The sequence below is a fragment of the Pseudophryne corroboree genome, chromosome 1 (genome assembly GCF_028390025.1).
Source record: "Pseudophryne corroboree isolate aPseCor3 chromosome 1, aPseCor3.hap2, whole genome shotgun sequence".
Classification (NCBI taxonomy): Eukaryota; Metazoa; Chordata; class Amphibia; order Anura; family Myobatrachidae; genus Pseudophryne; species Pseudophryne corroboree.
The window spans coordinates 1,175,338,815-1,175,360,634 of record NC_086444.1 but is presented as its reverse complement, the minus strand read 5'-3'; the positions used below and the strand labels follow the sequence as shown (position 1 = coordinate 1,175,360,634).

Sequence of the window (21,820 nt, the reverse complement as noted above, 5' to 3'; positions counted from 1 at the left end):
AACCATAGTGGTTAAGACTGCAGTGAGATCTGTCGGAGTAGGTACCATTCAGTCGATTCAAAGACCTTAAATATGTTAGCTTGAGTGGAAAGTGTGAGTGAATTAATGTACTTTTCCCATCTAGTGTAAAATTTAATGACACCAGTTTCAATGTTTACCAGAGCAGCTCTACGATCGAAGTACAATATCTGTAACAATGTCCTATGTACTTCCAATAAGGAGGGCTTGGATTTGGAAACCCAGTAAGTAAGAATTATTTTCTTAGACACTGTGATCAATATGGTCAGAAACGGTATGATCCCACATCTATGTGCACTCAGGTCCCAATGGGAGAAGTTCGCACATAAGCAGGCTAGGGGATCAGGAGTGACATGGATGTGAAGCAGAGTGCTGATGAGGGAGAGTACCTTACACCAAAACTTCCTGATGTGGCCACATTCCCAGAAGTTATGGAAGAAGGTTGCCGAATGATAACAGCACTTAGGACATACACCAGATACCAGGGGGTTGTAGCAGGCATGTTGGATTTGGGGAACATAGGCCCTTTGCAATGTCCGAAGATGCACTTCTTGTAAGTAGGCCGAGGATAAGACCTTCATGGTGGAGCAGAAATATTTACTAAGAGCAGAGGAATCAGTAAGGGAGGAGACATCTTTTTGCCATTGTGCCAATATTGTGTTTCTTCTAGAGGCCGTGGGTATGTCAGTTAGGAGATTGTATAACAGTCTAGTACGAAAGGGTACACGCTCACATAGGGAAATCACTGATTGTAATTGATCAGGGGGGCCGGAAGGAAGGGAGGAGTAACCAATGGAATGTAGCAATGAGGAGAGATAGTGATGGACCTGTAAATACATGTAAAAATGTGATTGTGGGATGTAATATTTATCTTGAAGGAAGGAAAACAGTAGTAATTTTCCCCCCGGATCAAAGACTTTGGAGGAATGTGACAGTCCTTTGTATCTCCAGAGTTTGAAAGCAGAGTTTGTGAGGGAAGGGGGGAACGCAGGATTACCCAAAGAGGCATTTGCAGTGTGAACATATGATTTCTGTGGAACAGTTTGTTAAGTTTGAGCCATGTATAGTAGTGATGAGCGGGTCCGGATCCTCGGGATCTGAACCCGCCCGAACTTCACCTTTTTTTGCACGGGTCCGAGCAACTTGGATCCTCCCGCCTTGCTCGGTTAACCTGAGCGCGCCCGAACATCATCATCCCATGGTCGGATTCTCGCGAGATACGTATTCTATATAAGGAGCCGCGCGTCGCCGCCATTTTTCACTCGTGCATTGGAGATGATCGTGAGAGGACGTGGCTGGCATCCTCTCAGTTTCTATGTTCAGTGGGCTGCAAATATCTGTGTTCAGTGTGCTGCAAATATCTGTGCTCGGTGTGCTGCAATATCTGTGCTCAGTGTGCTGCAAATATCTACGTTCTCTGCCTGGAAAAGGCTCCATATCTGTGCTCAGTGTGCTGCAAATATCTGTGCTCAGTGTGCTAATTGCTTTATTGTGGGGACTGGGGACCAGCAGTATTATATAGTAGGAGGGCAGTGCAGAGTTTTGCTGACCAGTGACCACCAGTATTATACGTTCTCTGCCTGAAAAACACTCCATATCTGTGCTGCATTGTAGTATATAGTAGGAGGACAGTGCAGAATTTTGCTGACCACCAGTATAACTATATATATATAGCAGTACGGTACAGCAGTCCACTGCTCTACCTACCTCTGTGTCGTCAAGTATACTATCCATCCATACCTGTGGTGCATTTCAGTTTTACACAGTTTGCTGACCACCAGTATATAATATATAGCAGTACGGTACAGTAGGCCACTGCTCTACCTACCTCTGTGTCATCAAGTATACTATCCATCCATACCTGTGGTGCATTTCAGTTTTGCACAGTTTGCTGACCACCAGTATATAATATATAGCAGTACGGTACAGTAGGCCACTGCTCTACCTACCTCTGTGTCGTCAAGTATACTATCCATCCATACCTGTGGTGCATTTCAGTTTTGCACAGTTTGCTGACCACCAGTATATAATATATAGCAGTACGGTACAGTAGGCCACTGCTCTACCTACCTCTGTGTCATCAAGTATACTATCCATCCATACCTGTGGTGCATTTCAGTTTTGCACAGTTTGCTGACCACCAGTATATAGTATATAGCAGTACGGTACAGTAGGCCACTGCTCTACCTACCTCTGAGTCGCCAAGTATACTATCCATCCATACCTGTGGCGCATTTCAGTTTTGCACAGTTTGATGAACACCAGTATATAATATATAGCAGTACGGTACAGAAGGCCACTGCTCTACCTACCTCTGTGTCGTCAAGTATACTATCCATCCATACCTGTGGTGCATTTCAGTTTTGCACAGTTTGCTGACCACCAGTATATAATATATAGCAGTACGGTACAGTAGGCCACTGCTCTACCTACCTCTGTGTCGTCAAGTATACTATCCATCCATACCTGTCGTGCATTTCAGTTTTGCACAGTTTGCGGACCACCAGTATATAATATATAGCAGTACGGTACAGTAGGCCACTGCTCTACCTACCTCTGTGTCATCAAGTATACTATCCATCCATACCTGTGGTGCATTTCAGTTTTGCACAGTTTGCTGACCACCAGTATATAATATATAGCAGTACGGTACATAAGGCCACTGCTCTACCTGCCTCTGTGTCATCAAGTATACTATCCATCCATACCTGTGGTGCATTTCAGTTTTGCACAGTTTGCTGACCATCAGTATATAATATATAGCAGTACGGTACAGTAGGCCACTGCCCTACCTACCTCTGTGTCGTCAAGTGTACTATCCATCCATACCTGTGGTGCATTTCAGTTTTGCACAGTTTGCTGACCACCAGTATATTATATATAGCAGTACGGTACAGTAGGCCACTGCTCTACCTACCTCTGTGTCGTCAAGTATACTATCCATCCATACCTGTGGTGCATTTCAGTTTTGCACAGTTTGCTGACCACCAGTATATAATATATAGCAGTAAGATAAGGAAGGCCACTGCTCTACCCACCTCTGTGTCGTCAAGTATACTATCCATCCACACCTGTGGTGCATTTCAGTCTTGCACAGTTTGCTGACCACCAGTATATAATATATAGTAGTACGGTACAGTAGGCCACTGCTCTACCTACCTCTGTGTCGTCAAGTATACTATCCATCCATACCTGTGGTGCATTTCAGTTGTGCGCAGTATATTTAGTAGTAGGCCATTGCTATTGATATATTACTGACATATAATTCCACACATTAAAAATTAGAGAACAAAAATGTGGAGGGTAAAATAGGGAAAGATCAAGATCCACTTCCACCTTGTGCTGAAGCTGCTGCCACTAGTCATGGCCGAGACGATGAAATGCCATCAACGTCGTCTGCCAAGGCCGATGCCCAATGTCATAGTAGAGAGCATGTAAAATCCAAAAAAATAAAGCTCAGTAAAATGACCCAAAAATCTAAATCAAAATCGTCTGAGGAGAAGCGTAAACTTGCCAATGTGCCATTAACGACACGGAGTGGCAAGGAATGGCTGAGGGCCTGGCCTATGTTCATGGCTAGTGGTTCAGCTTCACGTGAGGATGGAAGCACTCATCCTCCTGCTAGAAAACTTAAAATAGTTAAGATGGCAAAAGCACAGCAAAGAACTGTGCGTTCTTATAAATCACAAATCCCCAAGGAGAGTCCAATTGTGTCGGTTGCGATGCCTGACCTTCCCAACACTGGACGGGAAGAGGTTGCGCCTTCCACCATTTGCACGCCCCCTGCAAGTGCTGGAAGGAGCACCCACAGTCCAGTTCCTGATAGTCAAATTGAAGATGTCACTGTTGAAGTACACCAGGATGAGGATATGTGTGTTGCCTGCGCTTGGGAGGAAATTGACAAGAAGGATTCTGATGGTGAGGTGATTTGTTTAAGTCAGGCACACGGGGAGACACCTGTTGTCCGTGGGACGAATATGGCCATTGACATGCCTGGTCAAAATAAAAAATTAAAAATCACCTCTTTGGTGTGGAATTATTTCAACAGAAATGCGGACAACTGGTGTCAAGCCGTGTGTTGCCTTTGTCAAGCTATAATAAGTAGGGGTAAGGACGTTAACCACCTAGGAACATCCTTACTTATACGTCACCTGGACCGCATTCATCAGAAGTCAGTGACAAGTTCAAAAACTTTGGATAACAGCGGAAGCAGTCCACTGACCACTAAATCCCTTCCTCTTGTAACCAAGCTCCTGCAAACCACACCACCAACTCCCTCAGTGTCAATTTCCTCCTTACACAGGAAAGCCAATAGTCCTGCAGGCCATGTCACTGGCAAGTCTGACGAGTCCTCTCCTGCCTGGGATTCCTCCAATGCATCCTTGAGTGTAACGCCTACTGCTGCTGGCACTGCTGTTGTTGCTGCTGGGAGTCGATCGTCATCCCAGAGGGGAAGTCGGAAGACCACTTGTACTACTTCCAGTAAGCAATTGACTGTCCAACAGTCCTTTGCGAGGAAGATGAAATATCACAGCAGTCATCCTGCTGCAAAGCGGATAACTCAGGCCTTGGCAGCCTGGGTGATGAGAAACGTGTTTCCGGTATCCACCGTTAATTTACAGGGAACTAGAGACTTGATTGAGGTACTGTGTCCCCGGTACCAAATACCATCTAGGTTCCATTTCTCTAGGCAGGCGATACCAAAAATGTACACAGACCTCAGAAAAAGAGTCACCAGTGTCCTAAAAAATACAGTTGTACCCAATGTCCACTTAACCACGGACATGTGGACAAGTGGAGCAGGGCAGACTCAGGACTATATGACTGTGACAGCCCACTGGGTAGATGTATTGCCTCCCGCAGCAAGAACAGCAGCGGCGGCACCAGTAGCAGCATCTCGCAAACGCCAACTCGTTCCTAGGCAGGCTACGCTTTGTATCACCGCTTTCCAGAGGAGGCACACAGCTGACAACCTCTTACGGAAACTGAGGAACATCATCGCAGAATGGCTTACCCCAATTGGACTCTCCTGGGGATTTGTGACATCGGACAACGCCACCAATATTGTGCGTGCATTACATGTGGGCAAATTCCAGCACGTCCCATGTTTTGCACATACATTGAATTTGGTGGTGCAGAATTATTTAAAAACCGACAGGGGCGTGCCAGAGATGCTGTCGGTGGCCCGAAGAATTGCGGGCCACTTTCGGCATTCAGCCACCGCGTGCCGAAGACTGGAGCACCTGCAAACAGTCCTGAACCTGCCCTGCCATCATCTGAAGCAAGAAGTGGTAACGAGGTGGAATTCAACCCTCTATATGCTTCAGAGAACGGAGGAGGAGCAAAAGGCCATTCAAGCCTATACATCTGCCTATGATATAGGCAAAGGAGGAGGAATGCACCTGACTCAAGCGCAGCGGAGAATGATTTCAACGTTGTGCAAGGTTCTGCAACCCTTTAAACTTGCACAACGTGAAGTCAGTTCAGACACTGGCAGCCTGAGTCAGGTCATTCCCCTCATCAGGCTTTTGCAGAAGAAGCTGGAGACATTGAAGGAGGAGCTAAAACAGAGCGATTCCGCTAGGCATGTGGGACTTGTGGATGGAGCCCTTAATTCGCTTAACCAGGATTCACGGGTGGTCAATCTGTTGAAATCAGAGCACTAAATTTTGGCCACCATGCTCGATCCTAGATTTAAAACCTACGTTGTATCTCTCTTTCCGGCAGACACAAGTCTGCAGAGGTTCAAAGACCTGCTGGTGAGAAAATTGTCAAGTCAAGCGGAACGTGACCCGTCAACAGCTCCTCCTTCACATTCTCCCGCAACTGGGGGTGCGAGGAAAAGGCTAAGAATTCAGAGCGCACCCGCTGGCGGTGATGCAGGGCAGTCTGGAGCGAGTGCTGACATCTGGTCCGGACTGAAGGACCTGACAACGATTACTGACATGTCGTCTACTGTCACTGCATATGATTCTGTCACCATGGAAAGAATGGTGGAGGATTATATGAGTGACAGCATCCAAGTAGGCACGTCAGACAGTCCATACGTATACTGGCAGGAAAAAGAGGCAATTTGGAGGCCCTTGCACAAACTGGCTTTATTTTACCTAAGTTGCTCCACTTACCTCCAGTGTGTACTCCGAATAAGTGTTTAGTGCAGCCGCACACCTTGTCAGCAATCGGCGTACGAGGTTACTTCCAGAAAATGTGGAGAAGATGATGTTCATCAAAATTAATTATAATCAATTCCTCCGTGGAGACATTCACCAGCAATTGCCTACTGAAAGTACACAGGGATCTGAGATGGTGGATTCCAGTGGGGACGAATTAATAATCTGTGAGGAGGGGGATGTACACAGTGAAAGGGGTGATGAATCGAAGGAAGAGGAGGAGGTGGACATCTTGCCTCTGTAGAGCCAGTTTGTGCAAGGAGAGATTGATTGATTCTATTTTTGGTGGGGGCCCAAACCAACCAGTCATTTCAGTCACAGTCATGTGGCAGACCCTGTCGCTGAAATTATGGGTTTGTTAAAGTGTGCATGTCCTGTTTATACAACATAAGGGTGGGTGGGAGGGCCCAAGGACAATTCCATCTTGCACCTCTTTTTTCTTTCATTTTTCTTTGCATCATGTGCTATTTGGGGACTTTTTTTGGAAGTGCCATCCTGTCTGACACTGCAGTGCCACTCCTAGATGGGCCAGGTGTTTGTGTTGGCCACTTGTGTCGCTTAGCTTAGCCATCCAGCGACCTTGGTGCACCTCTTTTTTTCTTTGCATCATGTGCTGTTTGGGGACTATTTTTTAAATCTGCCATTCTGTCTGACACTACAGTGCCACTCCTAGATGGGCCAGGTGTTTGTGTCGGCCACTTGGATCGCTTTGCTTAGTCACAAAGCTACCTCATTGCGCCTCTTTTTCTTTGCATCATGTGCTGTTTGGGGACTATTTTTTTGAAGTGCCACCCTGTCTGACACTGCAGTGCCACTCCTAGATGGGCCTAGTGTTTGTATCGGCCACTTGGGTCGCTTAGCTTAGTCACACAGCTACCTCATTCAGGGACGTGCGGTGAGCTAAATGGCTCAGGAGGCACTGTCTAGCACCAGAGCCAGATTTACATGCAATATATGAGCCATAGGGTCCATCTTGGCATTATACACAGGTGCAGAGATATAAACTCCTGGAAATTTGCTGAGTTTTGATCAGAGATGTGTGAAAAAGATTGGGAGGTGAGGCACTGCCTCACCTGCCATAGATTTTTTACTCCAGAGTTTTGGCTATAAAAATGATTAGAATAATGCAGAGAAGATATTTCAAACAAATTATTTGTATTTTTTATATACTTTACACAGTCAAAACACTGGCACGAACGTTCGTATGACAGGAAAGGCTCTGCCTCACCTGCCTCACCCCACAGCACGTCACGGAGGTCCTCATTGCGCCTCTTTTTTTCTTTGCATCATGTGCTGTTTGGGGACTATTTTTTAAATCTGCCATCCTGTCTGACACTGCAGTGCCACTCCTAGATGGGCCAGGTGTTTGTGTCGGCCACTTGGGTCGCTTAGCTTAGTCACAAAGCTACCTCATTGTGCCTCTTTTTTTCTTTGCATCATGTGCTGTTTGGTGACTATTTTTTAAATCTGCCATCCTGTCTGACACTGCTGTGCCACTCTTAGATGGGCCAGGTGTTTGTGTCGGCCACTTGGGTCGCTTAGCTTAGTCACACAGCTATCTCATTTCGCCTCTTTTTTTCTTTGCATCATGTGCTGTTTGGGAACTATTTTTTGGAAGTGCCATCCGGTCTGACACTGCAGTGCCACTCCTAGATGGGCCAGGTGTTTGTGTCGGCCACTTGGGTCGCTTAGCTTAGTAACCCAGCAACCTCGGTGCAAATTTTAGGACTAAAAATAATATTGTGAGGTGTGAGGTGTTCAGAATAGACTGAAAATGTGTGGAAATTATGGTTATTGAGGTTAATAATACTATAGGATCAAAATGACCCCCAAATTCTATGATTTTAGCTGTTTTTGAGGGTTTTTTGTAAAAAAACACCTGAATCCAAAACACACCCAAATCCGCCAAAAAAATTTCAGGGAGGTTTTGCCAAAACGCGTCCGAATCCAAAACACGGCCGCGGAACCGAATCCAAAACCAAAACACAAAATCCGAAAAATTTCCGGTGCACATCACTAATGTATAGTAGATGTCATGAAATAACGGGGAGTGGAGGATGTGAGGAAGGATAGTCTTCGGTGTGGAGTGCAGGAGAGCACTAGGAGAAAAGGGGGAAAACATAGCCTCATCCAGAGCAGGGTCAGTAAAAGAATGTCTGTTAGTCAACCAATCAGCAGCCCAACGAAAGAGCGCAGATAAAGAATAAGAAAGAAAGTTAGGCAAACCAGCAGTGCGAGGCGCCGCAATTTTTTTTAAAGCTGTGAGTGGTTTCTTGCCTTTCCAGAGAAATTTGGTCAAGATTTTACAAAGATATAACAAGTCTTTCGTAGAAAGACGGATAGGTAACAGTTGCATAAGATAATATAGTTGAGGAAAAAACACACTTTGAAGAACCACCACCCGACCCAGGACCGAGAGGGGCAAAAGCTTCCAGGAATCTAGGGTAGTAGTGAGTTTAGCTAGCATGGGTGAGATATTGACCTCATACAGAGTGGATAAGTCAGATGGGATTTGTATTCCTAAGTAGGTGATTTTATCCGAGACAGTTTTGAATGCCAACGTTAAAGTGGAGGCAGGGAAGGGGGCAGATGTATGGGGGGTTCTCTGGGGTAACAATTCAGATTTGGTGACGTTGATACGGTAGCCCACAATCGTTCCAAAAGAAGATATCAGACCAAGAATCTCTGGGAGGGAGGTGTCAGGGTCAGATATGAAAAGGAGCAGATCGTCGGCAAATAAAGCCACTTTTAGTTCCACGTCGCCAATTCGAATCCCCTTAAATCTTGTGGATGCACATAGAGCTATTGCTAACGGTTCGAGAGCTATGTCGAACAGTAATGGAGACAACGGGCATCCCTGCCTAGTCCCTCTACCGATAGGGAAAGGGGCAGACAGGATGCCATTACAGGAAACCTGAGTTTGGGGGTGTAGATACAGTAGTTTGATCCATTCGATGAAAGCTGGCGGGAAGCCGAAACGTACTAGAGAGTGATATAGATGGGGCCATTCAACCAGATCAAACGCCTTCTCTGCGTCGAGGGAAAGGATATAAGTGGGCAGAGGTGAGGAGGGGGAGGCGTGTACTGCTGAAAGGACACGTCGTACATTTACTTCAGAGTGTCTGCCCCAAATGAAGCCTGTTTGATCTGTATGGATGATATGGGGTAGGAGTAATTTAACTCGATCAGCTAGAATCTTAGTCAGCAGCTTATAGTCGAGATTGAGTAGGGAAATGGGGTGATAGGATCACGGGAGAGTGAGATCTCTGCCAGGTTTCGGCAACACCTTTAGTATGGCTGTGTTAAAATGTAATGGGAGAGTCCCTGATGTAAGCAAAGCGTTAAGCGCACGTAGCAAGGGAGTCTCAATTTTGGGCAATAGCATTTTATAGAAATCGTCAGAGAAGCCATCCGGTCCCGGGGCTTTATCACGTTTAAAATGGCCAATGGTCGTGCGAATCTCTTCCAAGGTGATTGGGGCTGTAAGGGGTTGGCAAAGTTCTGGAGGTAGAATGGGGTTCGGCAGGATCTTCTAGGATTCACAGGGTGCAGGCATATCGAGGGAATCCGGTGGGTGGGGGTGGGGTACCGTGGGGGAGTAGAGATCCGAGTAAAAGGAGCGCATGATGTTGGAGATTTCTGCATTGGTACTAGTCAGATTGCCTGACTCCGTCACTAAGGGTCGCGTGGTCAATGGAGGGTGGGAACCTCGTAATAGGTTGGATAACAATTTACCTGTTTTGTTTCCGAACTTGTGAAATCTATAATTAACATTTAATATATATTTATCACCTAGTATCTGCAAGAATACATCAAAGTGCGTCTTTGCCAAAAGATAACTGTGTATGGTGTTGTCATTTGGTTCAGTCTTGAACCACTGAAAGGCTGAGGTCAGAGCGGACTGAAATTCCAGATATTACACCGTATACTTTTTATGGGAATTGGCCACATATGAAATTATCTCACCTCGTAACACAGATTTGGCAGTTAACCAAAAGAGCATCGGGTCAGAGTCAGCATGCAAGGCATTGTCCAAGGCAAACACCACCCAAGCTGCCTCGAGTTTGTTATGAAACTTAAAGGATTTGGATAAATAAGAGGGGAATTTCCACAGTCTGGGGGAATCCTGCGATCCCAAAATTTGGATGGAGGATGTCACAAGAGCATGGTCAGATAAATAGATTGGAGAAATGAGAGCATCTACTACATTAGCGTAGAGGGTGTGAGATGTGAATATGTAATCAATTCGGGATAGGGTGTGGTGGGCTGAGGACAAACAGGTATAATCTCTGTCAGTGGGGTGGAGGGCCCTCCAAACATCCACCAGAGAGAGTTCATCTGTCAGTAAAGATATTCCTAGTTTGGGAAGAGTTAGGCCTCTAGGGGGTGTAGATGATCTGTCCAGGAGAAGCGAGGATACTAGTTAAAATCTCTGCACAGTATAACAGAGGAGGAAAGGTGCAGGGACAATAAGGCAATGAATGATTGTAGGAATCTCTTGGTGTAGGTAGAGGGAGCAGAGACATTACAGAGTGCCAGTGGCAGGCCATATAATTTAAGTGTCATTAATACTGTTCTACCCGATTCATCAGAACGAACAATCAAATCATCATAGGGAATATGTCTTTTGATTAGGATGATAACACCTCTGGCTTTGGAGTTATATAAGAACTAGAACCCAAAACAGACCAGCCTAGAGTATTCAGTTTAAACACTTCAGCAGGAACTAGATGGGACTCCTGTAGAAACGCAATATCAACATTTTGCTTATTGAGGTAGATGAGAATTTTTCTACGTTTCACAGGCGAGTTGAACCCGCCCATGTTCCACGAGCCTATTGTCAGAGTAGGCATATCAGGATGAGAGGGGAGATACAAGTACCACAGATGTTAATGTCTAAGAAATACAATGGTTTATAATGTAATGGAGGGGGATGGGGGAGGATGGTAAGGAAGGAGGGGGAGGGTGATGGACAACAAATATAACATGGCAATCGTACTAAATGAGTCCAAAAAAAAAACAGTGGCACGATCAGCGGAGACATAATAGTATAAAAGGACTCAGAACTTCCTAAAAGGAAAATTAGCAGAGACAAATATAGAAACCACATGAACGAAATAACCAGTAATGGAGTGTGAGGGGGGAGCTCTGCCCGTCCACCCACATTTAAAGAAAAGCGAAAATACGTTGTATTGCCCTATATATCAGGGACGAGCGGGGAGCATAGCAGCAGGTGTGGAAGCCCTGTAAGGCTTCAACATGGAACTAGAACCAGGCTGTTATATAAGTCTAGGTGTCATGATAACATGTAGTTATAACAAGCAAAACAGATATACTAGAGAGGTGGGCTCAGTGTAACAGCAACAGAGAGCCGCAGTCAACATGGAAAGACAAACCATCATAAGAAGAGTAGGTACAGTAACATAAAGCATGAAAACAGTGCCGGAGTCGGATAAATTGGGGCATTGCTATATAACAGAGGCATGCAGAGCACTACAGGAGTAGCATTAGCGACGGTCAGGCGACCAGTATAGAAAAAACCTTCAGGTAGATGCAGTGGGTGGAGGATCACTGATGTCAGCATGCGAGGGCCGAGGAAGTTCTCTAAGAAAAGCATGGGCATCTGCAGAGGAGAGGAAGTCCTTATAGGAGGTGCCATCATAGATGCGTAGACGGGCTGGGTAGAGCAAGCCAAACTTGCGGCCCTCTGCAATTAGTTGGGAGCAAATTGGGGAGAAGGCTTTCCGGGCCCGAGTCAATTCCATGGAGTAGTCCTGGAAAATAAAAAGTTTGTGGCCCTCCCATTGAAGATCCTTGATGCGACGGGACGCAGACCAGAAGGTAGACTTGTGGAGGTAGTTCAAACAGCGAAACAGCGTAACCCTCAGACGTGGCTTGTTAGGGGTGGGGGCAGGTCCCACACGATGCACCCTCTCGATTACCAAGTCACGACATTCCTGTTAAATTTCCAGAAGGTTGGGTAGCGTAGTACGGACAAAGGGGGTCATTCCGAGTTGATCGTAGCTGTGATAAGTTTAGCACAGCTATAATCGTAAACTCAGACATGCGGGGGGACGCCCAGCATGTCAGTGCCGCCCCCCCCCTGCACAAATACAAAAGCATCGCACAGCAACGATGCCTTTGTATTTGAGGAGTAACTCCTGGCCAGCGCAGCTCCTGTGGCTGGCTGGGAGTTACTCGTCGCTCCCGCTGTCCGCAGCGGCTGCGTGACACATCACGCAGCCGCAGTGGCCCGCCCCCCAACGGACCGGCCACGCCTGCGTTTGGTAGACCGCTCCTCCACCCAGCAACCGCCTCTGTCTCAGAGGCGATCACTGGGCACCGACGACTGCCATGCGCCGGCGCACTGCGGCGCTGGCGCATGCACAGTTCCGACCCGTTCGCTGCGCTGCGGCAAACTGCAGCGAGCGATCGGGTCGGAATGACCCCCAAAGTGAGCAAGTGCTGGACCCTTGATGGATTCAGGTAGGCCAACAAGCCTAATATTATTTATACGTGACCTGTTATCGATATCGTCAAGTTTGTTCCATATATTGTAGTTGTCTGTAGTCAGTGTTTTCACAGACTGCTGCAGCTCATCAACATTATACACGGCAGCTCCCAATTGATTCTCAGTACGGGACACATGTTGCTGTAAGTGCTGCAGCTGCAGTGTTATGTCAGAGACAACCTGAGTGAGGAGGAGAGTCATGGTGGACCGGATTGCGTCCACCACGTCAGTATACGAAACCAGAGCGTCTGCAGCGCGCTCTGACATGGATATAGTGACAGCCGCTACTTTCTTTGGGGCAAGGGAGACAGGGTCAGGGCCCACCTCTGGCGCCATAGTCCCAGCCACATGGTGTTTTTCCTGCCACTGCGGCTGCGCGCCAACCACGGCCACGGGTGTAACAAAGCTGTCTATCAGGGTCACGGAAGCAGGGGGAAGTAGTGAGGAGCAATTGGAGGCCTGGAGGGGCCGCTAAAAGGCATCTGTGGAGGGGTTGTGGCGGAGCTCCGGGACTTCCTATTATTTTCTTTTTAATGACTTGTGTGATTTGGCTTTCCCAGTATTAAATGCACTGGGTTCCCACACATGGAGGTAGATATACAATGGAAAATGATGCAGCACTCTTGGCAAAACAGGCTTAAGGCGGCATACAGTCAGGAAACAGTTCAGTGACGTTTATTGTGTGGTATTTGTGACCTAATACTGTACATGTGGATTGTTTACAAAATAAACAATACTGTATCAAAATAGTTATGTACATTATTTGACTTTACCCCTACTGAATGTGCCTCCTTGCTCTTTTATGGTGTACAATATTTTCACATGATGTTTAAACTAAAGCAATATGTTTGTTACTTTTTGTGTGTACTTATGATATTGGTTGGTCAGACTACAAAATGGCTGCCTCCATATGTAAGCAAGAGGTGCACAGTGAAAACTTGACTTGCATTGGAGAACACCTCTTCCCTGATTCTCATAGCATAGTGACCAATTTAATGAGTGACTTGGACTGCTATAAATGACTTTCATTGTGCTTGTAGCCATCATATAACAGACCTCCCAACTGTCCCGATTACAGTGGGACAGTCCTGCTATTCGTACACTTTCCCGCTGTCACTCCCATGGACCGCAGCAGAGAAGAGTTGGGGGAGCCTTTGATCACAGCTGCTCTGCACATCAAAGCAGCGGGTGATGCTTGAATAGATGCTTTGCGAACAGCATCCAAACAGTGCAAGGAGATGAGCCTGGGGGTCGCTCAGATGCTCAGGGAGCACTGGGCATGCCCCCAAAATGATAAAAACAGGGGAAGGTGTCCTGAGGCCATGCCCTCCCACCTGAAGCTATACTCCCTTTTCGGAGGTGCTCAGGAGTCCTGCTGTGGACTACTGAATAGTTGGGAGGTATGAGATCAGTTTGTTAGGTGCATCCTTTTCCTTTTACCTTTGCTCAGGTGAATAGTACTGTACATATTTGTTGGAGAGCAGCAGTGGGGGCTCTTTGATCTCTGGAAACTGTTTTGTTATTGTTTAACTCATTTTATTTTGGGCTTGAGTGAATATTGTAATCTTTTCTTTGGGGGGGGGGTTCTACATAATAATTTCTTTAGAAACAATAGGCCAAATGGTTCTTATCTGCCATCAAATTTGATGTGTCTAGTTGTTGCAGATGTGTACACCACACTATTAAATAGTGCTATGGATTGTTTGAGGAAGGAGGGGCAAAAATCAGTGTCATGCTTAGGGCCCCATGAGGTCTAAATCCTCCTCTGCCACCTGCAATGAATTACACCTACACTGTATCCGACCAGCGCTGTATCCGCCTGCAATGTATCTGACCCACATTGTAACCTGCATTGTATCCGATCCGCCCTGTATCCAACCTGCACTGTAACCTGCACTGTGTCTGACTCGCACTGTATCCGACCAGCACTGTGCCCCAAAGTATTCCAGTATTCCGCACTGTCCTACGCAGGTACAGAATGCTATTTTTTGTGATTAGGGAGACTTTGGGGAGCTGCTTGACAAAATGGCTGATTAATCTGAGCTTTACATGGGCACAGAGTTCCAGTCATCATTGACCCAGGACCCCCAGGAGGGAGGTACAGACTGGACACTGAGAATAGGCATGTGCTGGGGGCATGTGCACTTGTGTAGGGGGCATCAATGTCTGCTGTTGCTATTTTACACACGGTTTCATTTTTTTTCTTTGCTATTTGGTTACTACTTTAGAGCAATGATATTGTACACATGGGGGGGTCATTCCGCCCCGCATGTCAGTGCCTGCCCCCCCCCCCCCCCCACACAAATACAAAAGCATCACACAGCAGCGATGCTGCTGAATGCAAATGTGTCCGGAATGCGCATGCGCGGCGGCCGCACTGCTCGTGCGCAATGTTGCCATTACGTCGCGTCCTAAGAAGGAAGCTGTTGCAGAGCCGACCGCAAAGAATATTGACAGAAAGAAGGCGTACCTAGGCAGATCCGGACCGTTGAAGACCGTTTTCGGGGAGTGGAGAAGAAAACACAGGCGTGTCCAGCAGAACGAAGGGCGGATGTCTGACGTCAAAGCCGGCCCCAGCATCACAGAGATCGTCGCACAGGGTAAGTATGTCCAGGCCTAGTATTCTTTTGCTTGAAATGTATTTTATCTTAGCAGGGCTGCACAAGCGATCGCAGCCCTGCTAAGCTAAAATATACTCCCCCATAGGCAGCGCCGTAACTATGTGTGTACCAGGTGTGCCTGGCACACAGCACAGTTGCCCTGAGGGCGCAGGGCAAGCAGCTTGTAATGAGTCAAATTGACTCATTACAAGCTACCTGTTCTGTGCTGTGTGCACCTGTGCACCACGCTGGAGGAGAGCAGCAGCGCCGGAGGCAGGGAAGGAGGAGGAGGAGGGAGGGGGACTGGAGCCGCAGCAGCACTATGTAATTGGTAGTAGCGCCGCTGCAGCACTCCCCTCTCCTAACATTCACAGCAGCGGCCAGCCAATGCGGAAGGAGAGGGGACTGCTGCAGTGTCGCCTCTACCAAGTACATAGCGCTGCTCCAGTCCCCCTCCCTCCTCCTTCTCCCCTGCGGCTGCCCGGGATCTGCCAGCATTAGGAGCCTGACTGCCAGCGGGGAGAGATGGTAAGTATGTCTCTCTCTCTATCTCTCTCTCTCTCTCTCTATTCTGTCTGCCACAATGTGTAAAAAGGGGGACTGGGCACCGTAATGTGTAAAAAGGGGGACGCTGTCTGCCGTAATGTGTAAAAAGGGGGACGCTGTCTGCCGTAATCTGTAAAAAGGGGGACGCTGCCTGCCGTAATATGTAAAAAGGGGGACGCTGTCTGCCATAATGTGTAAAAAGGGGACGCTGTCTGCATAATGTGTAAGAAGGAGGACTGACTGCCGTGATGTGTAAAAGGTGATCTTCCTGGTGTAGTGGCGCTACTGTGCAGCGTAATTTAAATAAGAGACTACTGTGCACATAGTATGAATTTGAATATGTTTTGGCCACGCCCCTTCCCCCATAAAGCCACGCCCCTATATATTATTTGCTCGCACTGCCCCAATCTTGCATGGGGGTGTGCCAATGTCGTTTCTTGCACACACCGCTAAAATGCCTCGTTACGGCACTGCCCATAGGCGTGTACTAGTTGATCGCAGCAGCAGCAAAAAGTTGCTGGCTGCGATCAACTCGGATGACCACCTTGATTCTCAGGAAATTCCTGTGTTGAATTGTTTTCTTTTAATTGTACTTGTGAGTTGATTTGATTGGTTATTGCTAATAAATTACTAATTTGTAAAACATTTTTAAACAGAAATAACTGCCATGTGTTTGTGCCGCTGCTCTGTTGCTTAGTTTATCCAGCCAGGCTTTGGCCTATGTTGGTGAACAATGGGGGTGATTCCGAGTTGTTCGCTCGTTAGTTTTTTCCGCTACGGAGCGATTAGTCACAAACTGCGCATGCGCAATGTTCGCAGTGCGCCTGCGCCAAGTAAATTAGCACAAAAGTTTGGTATTTTACTCACGGCGTAACGAAGATATTTCATCGTTCTGGTGATCGGAGTGTGATTGACAGGAAGTGGGTGTTTCTGGGCGGAAACTGGCCGTTTTATGGGAGTGTGCGGAAAAACGCTGGCGTTTCTGGGAAAAACGCGGGAGTGTCTGAAGAAATGGGGGAGTGTCTGGGCGAACGCTGGGTGTGTTTGTGACGTCAATCCAGGAACGAAACTGACTGAACTGATCGCAGTGTAGGAGTAGGTCTCGAGCTACTCAGAAACTGCTAAGAAATTTCTATTCGCAATTCTGCTAATCTTTCGTTCGCAATTCTGCTAAGCTAAGATACACTCCCAGAGGGCGGCGGCTTAGCGTGTGCAATGCTGCTAAAAGCAGCTAGTGAGCGAACAACTCAAAATGAGGGCCAATATTGTAAACAGTGAGGTTGTCAAAATTGACTGGAAATGTGTGGAAATGAATGTTATTGAGGTTAATAGAACTGTAGGAACAAAAGCCACACCCCAACTCTGTAATTTTAGCTGTTTTGATGATTTAAAAAAAAAAAAATACAGATCCAAAACCAAAACACGCAAGGGTGGTTTTGGCAAAACCAATCCAGATAAAAAGCACGAAGGAGATCCAGATCCAAAACCAACACACAAAACCTGAAAAATGGCCCGGTGCACACCCCTAGTGATAACGGCAACAGCAGCAGAGTGGGGCACATCAATGTGTGTGTATATACTGAGCTACTGTTCTACATCTTATATGATGAAAGAAAGGAGAGCAGAAGTTCCTTTAAAGAACACTAATTATTGAATACAACTTTTATGGCTCTATCTTCATTTTTAGCCAGCACAGAAAAATATAGATTCTTTATTGCCTCAATTAGTGGCAATAAGGAATCTTTATTCTCCCAGATGTACCATTCATGAGTCGTTGGAACAGGGGAGCCCATCCCAGTGACCACTAAGAAGTAATGTGATTGCAATGCGGTAGGGGTGCCCACTCTTCCGGGGGTGTCTTCTACATAATGCGGGAGAGTAGGCAGGTATTGTACATGACTCTATTGTAATTAAAATGACCACAGTCTTATTTACAAACTACAACAGTCTAGAAGAAGCTTAAGACTATAATAAAGAGGTCAGGATACTAATGTTTCCTTATGCAATGCAAGTGAGCTGATAGACCACAGGGGATGTCACTGTCAGGTTATTGCTATTCGGAAAAAAACTCCCCTAGTAAGAAGATTTAGAGCTGCTCATTTCAGCTGTAAATGTAACAGGAATGTACTATAAGTGTAGCAGGTGGTGACCCAAGGCTAATATAATAGCCCTCACCCAGGAAATGATTTGTTTGGAGGTATAACGTAAATTATTCTGTTGCTGTTTATTCGGTCTTAAGCTTGTGTGTTGAAACCCATTCTCTAATGTTCTGTATTGTTCTATCCACAGTTCCAGTGAATGCTTTGTGATGAACATGGGAACGTCATATGGAATACTAGTAAATGGGATATGGAATATGTCAGGTCACCCCAGCTGCACCCACTCCATCCCGTCACTTGGGAACTGCAGAGCAGGACAGGGCCGTCTTAACAGCAGTGCAGGCCCCTGGGCAAAGTAATACACTGAGGTCTCTACCCATCCTCCAGCAGTAGGAGTGGGGGTGCTATCAGCGGCAGCTTTGATGTCAAGCAGGCAGTAGGGGGTGTTCTATCTTCTGCTCAGAATGTAGGACCTGGAGCAGTAATTTCTGCTAATTACTCCTTTACTGCACAGATGGTGGGAGGTAGAACACTAAACTGTCGAAGGGGGCAATGGGCTGAATGAAAGGGCCCCAATACATGACTTCCAGGGTGGTAGGTGGTGTTTAATATGCAGAGGAGGGGTGGATAGTGGATTGGGCTTAATATTCAGAATTTTCTGGTGGGAGGGAAGCCTACTTGATTGCAGATATCTCCAGTTACTGGAAATAGATTTCTTAGCTTTCAATGGGACAAAATAAAAATAGAGTCCCACTTTTCAGGAGGTACAGTGAACTTGGGGATCAGAGTTCAAGATCCAAAGCAATCCACCTGACAAAAATATAAAACTGCATACCAGGCGTGTAGAGCTGGAGCAGGGACCAGCTGCTGGAAGGCTAAGTCAATCAAAACCCTGCTATATCTGGCTGGGAAGAGCAAATAACAGGCTCAGATGGGGATTACTGCTGTGAAGTTGGATATCTCTGGTTCCCCAGGAAAAAGGGAACCCTCAGCTATCAGCCTAGGGCCCTTATACTTCAGGGGGCCTAGGGCAACTGCCCATTGAGCCCATATGAAAAGACGTCCCTGGGCCGGGACCACCCTCACATGACTAGAAAGGGCAAAGACCTGGCTGTGTGAAGACAACCTGGAGGCAGGTCAAAGCTACCATGGCAGCCAAGCCACTCTCCCCACACATAACTTGATGATTTCATTTCTATCAGCAGTCATCTTTATGTAATAGATATCATCTATTATTAGCTCACTATTTGTAATCAATACAATGGAGGGGATTTAGATTTTTTTTTATTAGGTGTACTGTTGCTACAGGTAAGACACTTTGATCAGACCTAACGTAGATCAGATTTTTATAACTTTTTTTGTTTTTTAGCAAAGTCCATTTTACTTTCCACTTTACCATCCTATATAATAAAAGGCTAATACTGCTCCTCACCTCAATGTGGGCAATTCAAGTGTTTCACAAACCGGCGGCCATTAGATGGTAGGTGAAATGGTTCTAAATTGCCCACCCTCCAGTAATGAAAGTTGCTATGCTGCTTAGAATAAAGTAGTATACACAGACAAAGGGGGTGCAGATGCACTAAACGATCATTGCAGTATAATAAAATATAATATGTCATAAGAGGTTGTTGGTATATCGTTTGCCAATGATATCGGCTTGCCCACCAATCATCTAGGTCACCCCTTGTCGAGCTTGTTCTGGCTGGGCTGTCTCTGGGCATCACCATTTAAATACACAGTCACTTTTTATATCACTAGAGTGCACAATAAGTGTGAGGGACATATCATCAGATATTTAGGCATTCAACAAGTTAATTCCAACTGGAAAAATAGAGATCTTGAAAAATGTCTGGCACAAAATGAGATGCGCTGGATATTTGACTTAAATTCTTTAAAACCCAACGGCCACAATGCCGACTTTGAATTAAAGTGGTTTTTAGATTGAATTTATGTTTTTAATATAATATTATATGTATTTTTAATCTTTTTCCCTTTTTCTCTCTTGTTTTTTTGGGACTTACATGTGGGTACACATCCGTTGTGAGAATTCCATCTAATACAATCCGAAAGAGGAGTGACCCTACTCGGGTAATAGGGAAGGACTAGTGGGAATATAAAGTACCACAAAGTTTGGTCAGAGAGGGTCTTCTCCATGAAAGGTATATGAAAACGAGAGTGAATTCTGGCTTCAAATCGAAATTAGATCTCCACTACACTAAGATTATGGAAAAAGGTGGTCTTTCCAGTAACAAAGATGGCCGACAAGGATTCAATTATAACGATCTGCCAATGTATGACAAGATGGATGAAATAAAACCGTCTGACATCTAAACTGGGACAATAAATTGCATATTTTATGGACAGCATAAGTCCTGAGTGAGGAATTCTCCAAGAGATTTGCCATTGAGGTGATCGCTGCGGCCGGGATAGTACTTCCGGTAAAGTAATGGAACGCACATCGCGACACTTCTGGCCGGCGCTGGAACGCAAAGTGTGTCATTTCCGGTAGTACGAGCCGGTGAGATGAGGCGCACTTTGGGAATACAGGTGACAGCAATGAAAATTAGACACATGGGTATAAATAGATGCCCAGATCTATATTCTCCATCCAAAACTTGAGAAAGGTCAGAGGTACTTGACCGAAACGCGTTGTATCTGGATAGAGGACTGGACAAAGGAGCGGTGATACCATTGGAAGGACCCACGTGCTGATCTATGCTCCATGCGGTGGTGCCGGGCTATTTCAGCTCTGGACCGACCATTACTGCTTACTCTAAGCTAGCCCACCGCAGGGCCACCAGATGGTGAGAGATTGATCATTCACTTACCGCACAGGCACTTTATTTGTTATTTGTTTTTTTTAATCGTTTTTTTAATCTGTATTTTTAAACCTGTACATTTTATTGTTCATTTGTGTTGGTGTGTTGGTTTCACAATAATAAATGCACTTTATCTTGTAACCCTACTTGGTTTAATTCCGTTCATCCCTCCACAATTCAAGGGATTCATCTTACGGTTTGAGCGCCAGTGCATGCTGCACATGCATTGGCGCATTTTCCTAGTACTTTTTATATCATGTTTGTCTATTATTTATGTATGCACATTTTTTTTCACATACTCTCTAGCTTTAAACTCATAGTAGGGACCTTCACGTACCTTCACTTTATATCACTTTACTATCACTAATTTTTAGTGTGATGCCCTGGGGGGGTCCTTTGCTGGATCATGTTTCGGGGTTCCCTGCATTCCAGATGTCGGCCCCTTAGTGTTAGGGACCTGCTCGACAAGAGGTGACCTGGACAATTGGTGGGCAGGCCAATATAATTGGCCAACGATATACCAACAACCTCTTATGACATATTATATATTATTATCCTGTAATGATCGTTTAGCGCATCTGCACCCCCTTTGTCTGTGGCCATTAGATGGTGTCTGATGGAGCAATGCAAATGTTGATCCATTGGGGCGGCGCAGCCACCGCTGCTGACACTACTGTTCTGTTGTTCCGTCATTCTGACGGGCTGGTAACAAGTTTAAAGATAATAATTAAAATATAATTATATAATTACCTCGCATCTGCTTCCTCTACAGCAATTTTTGCAGCAAAAGTCCAATCATGGGCATCTGGATCTTTATTCACCCATTTTTTCAGTTCCTTGATGCATGGGTCATTGCAGTCTAAAATGATAATTTCTTTGAAGGACGCACAGGCTGGAAAGAGTTGATAGATGCTGGGACCAACAGTTAGATCAATTAGGATATCTCCACTAATGTTCTCTGTAGAAAAAAAAATCCATTTGGAATAAAATGAAATCAGGAAAAGTAAAGCACCATTCAGCGTAGAGTATCCCTCACTTAAGTAGAACATTATGCATG

The 21,820-nt window shown here is 45.9% G+C and overlaps 1 protein-coding gene across 1 annotated transcript in view; it reads right to left on the bottom strand.

The window, feature by feature from the left end:
- The window catches only part of LOC135050985 (nicotinamide N-methyltransferase-like), a 44,924-nt gene that overhangs the window by 9,116 nt on the left and 13,988 nt on the right, over positions 1 to 21,820 (bottom strand). Inside the window, exon 2 of the mRNA XM_063957200.1 lies at positions 21,514 to 21,721. Within this exon, the coding sequence (XP_063813270.1) occupies positions 21,514 to 21,721 (208 nt within the window). The remainder of the gene's footprint in view (positions 1 to 21,513; positions 21,722 to 21,820) is intronic.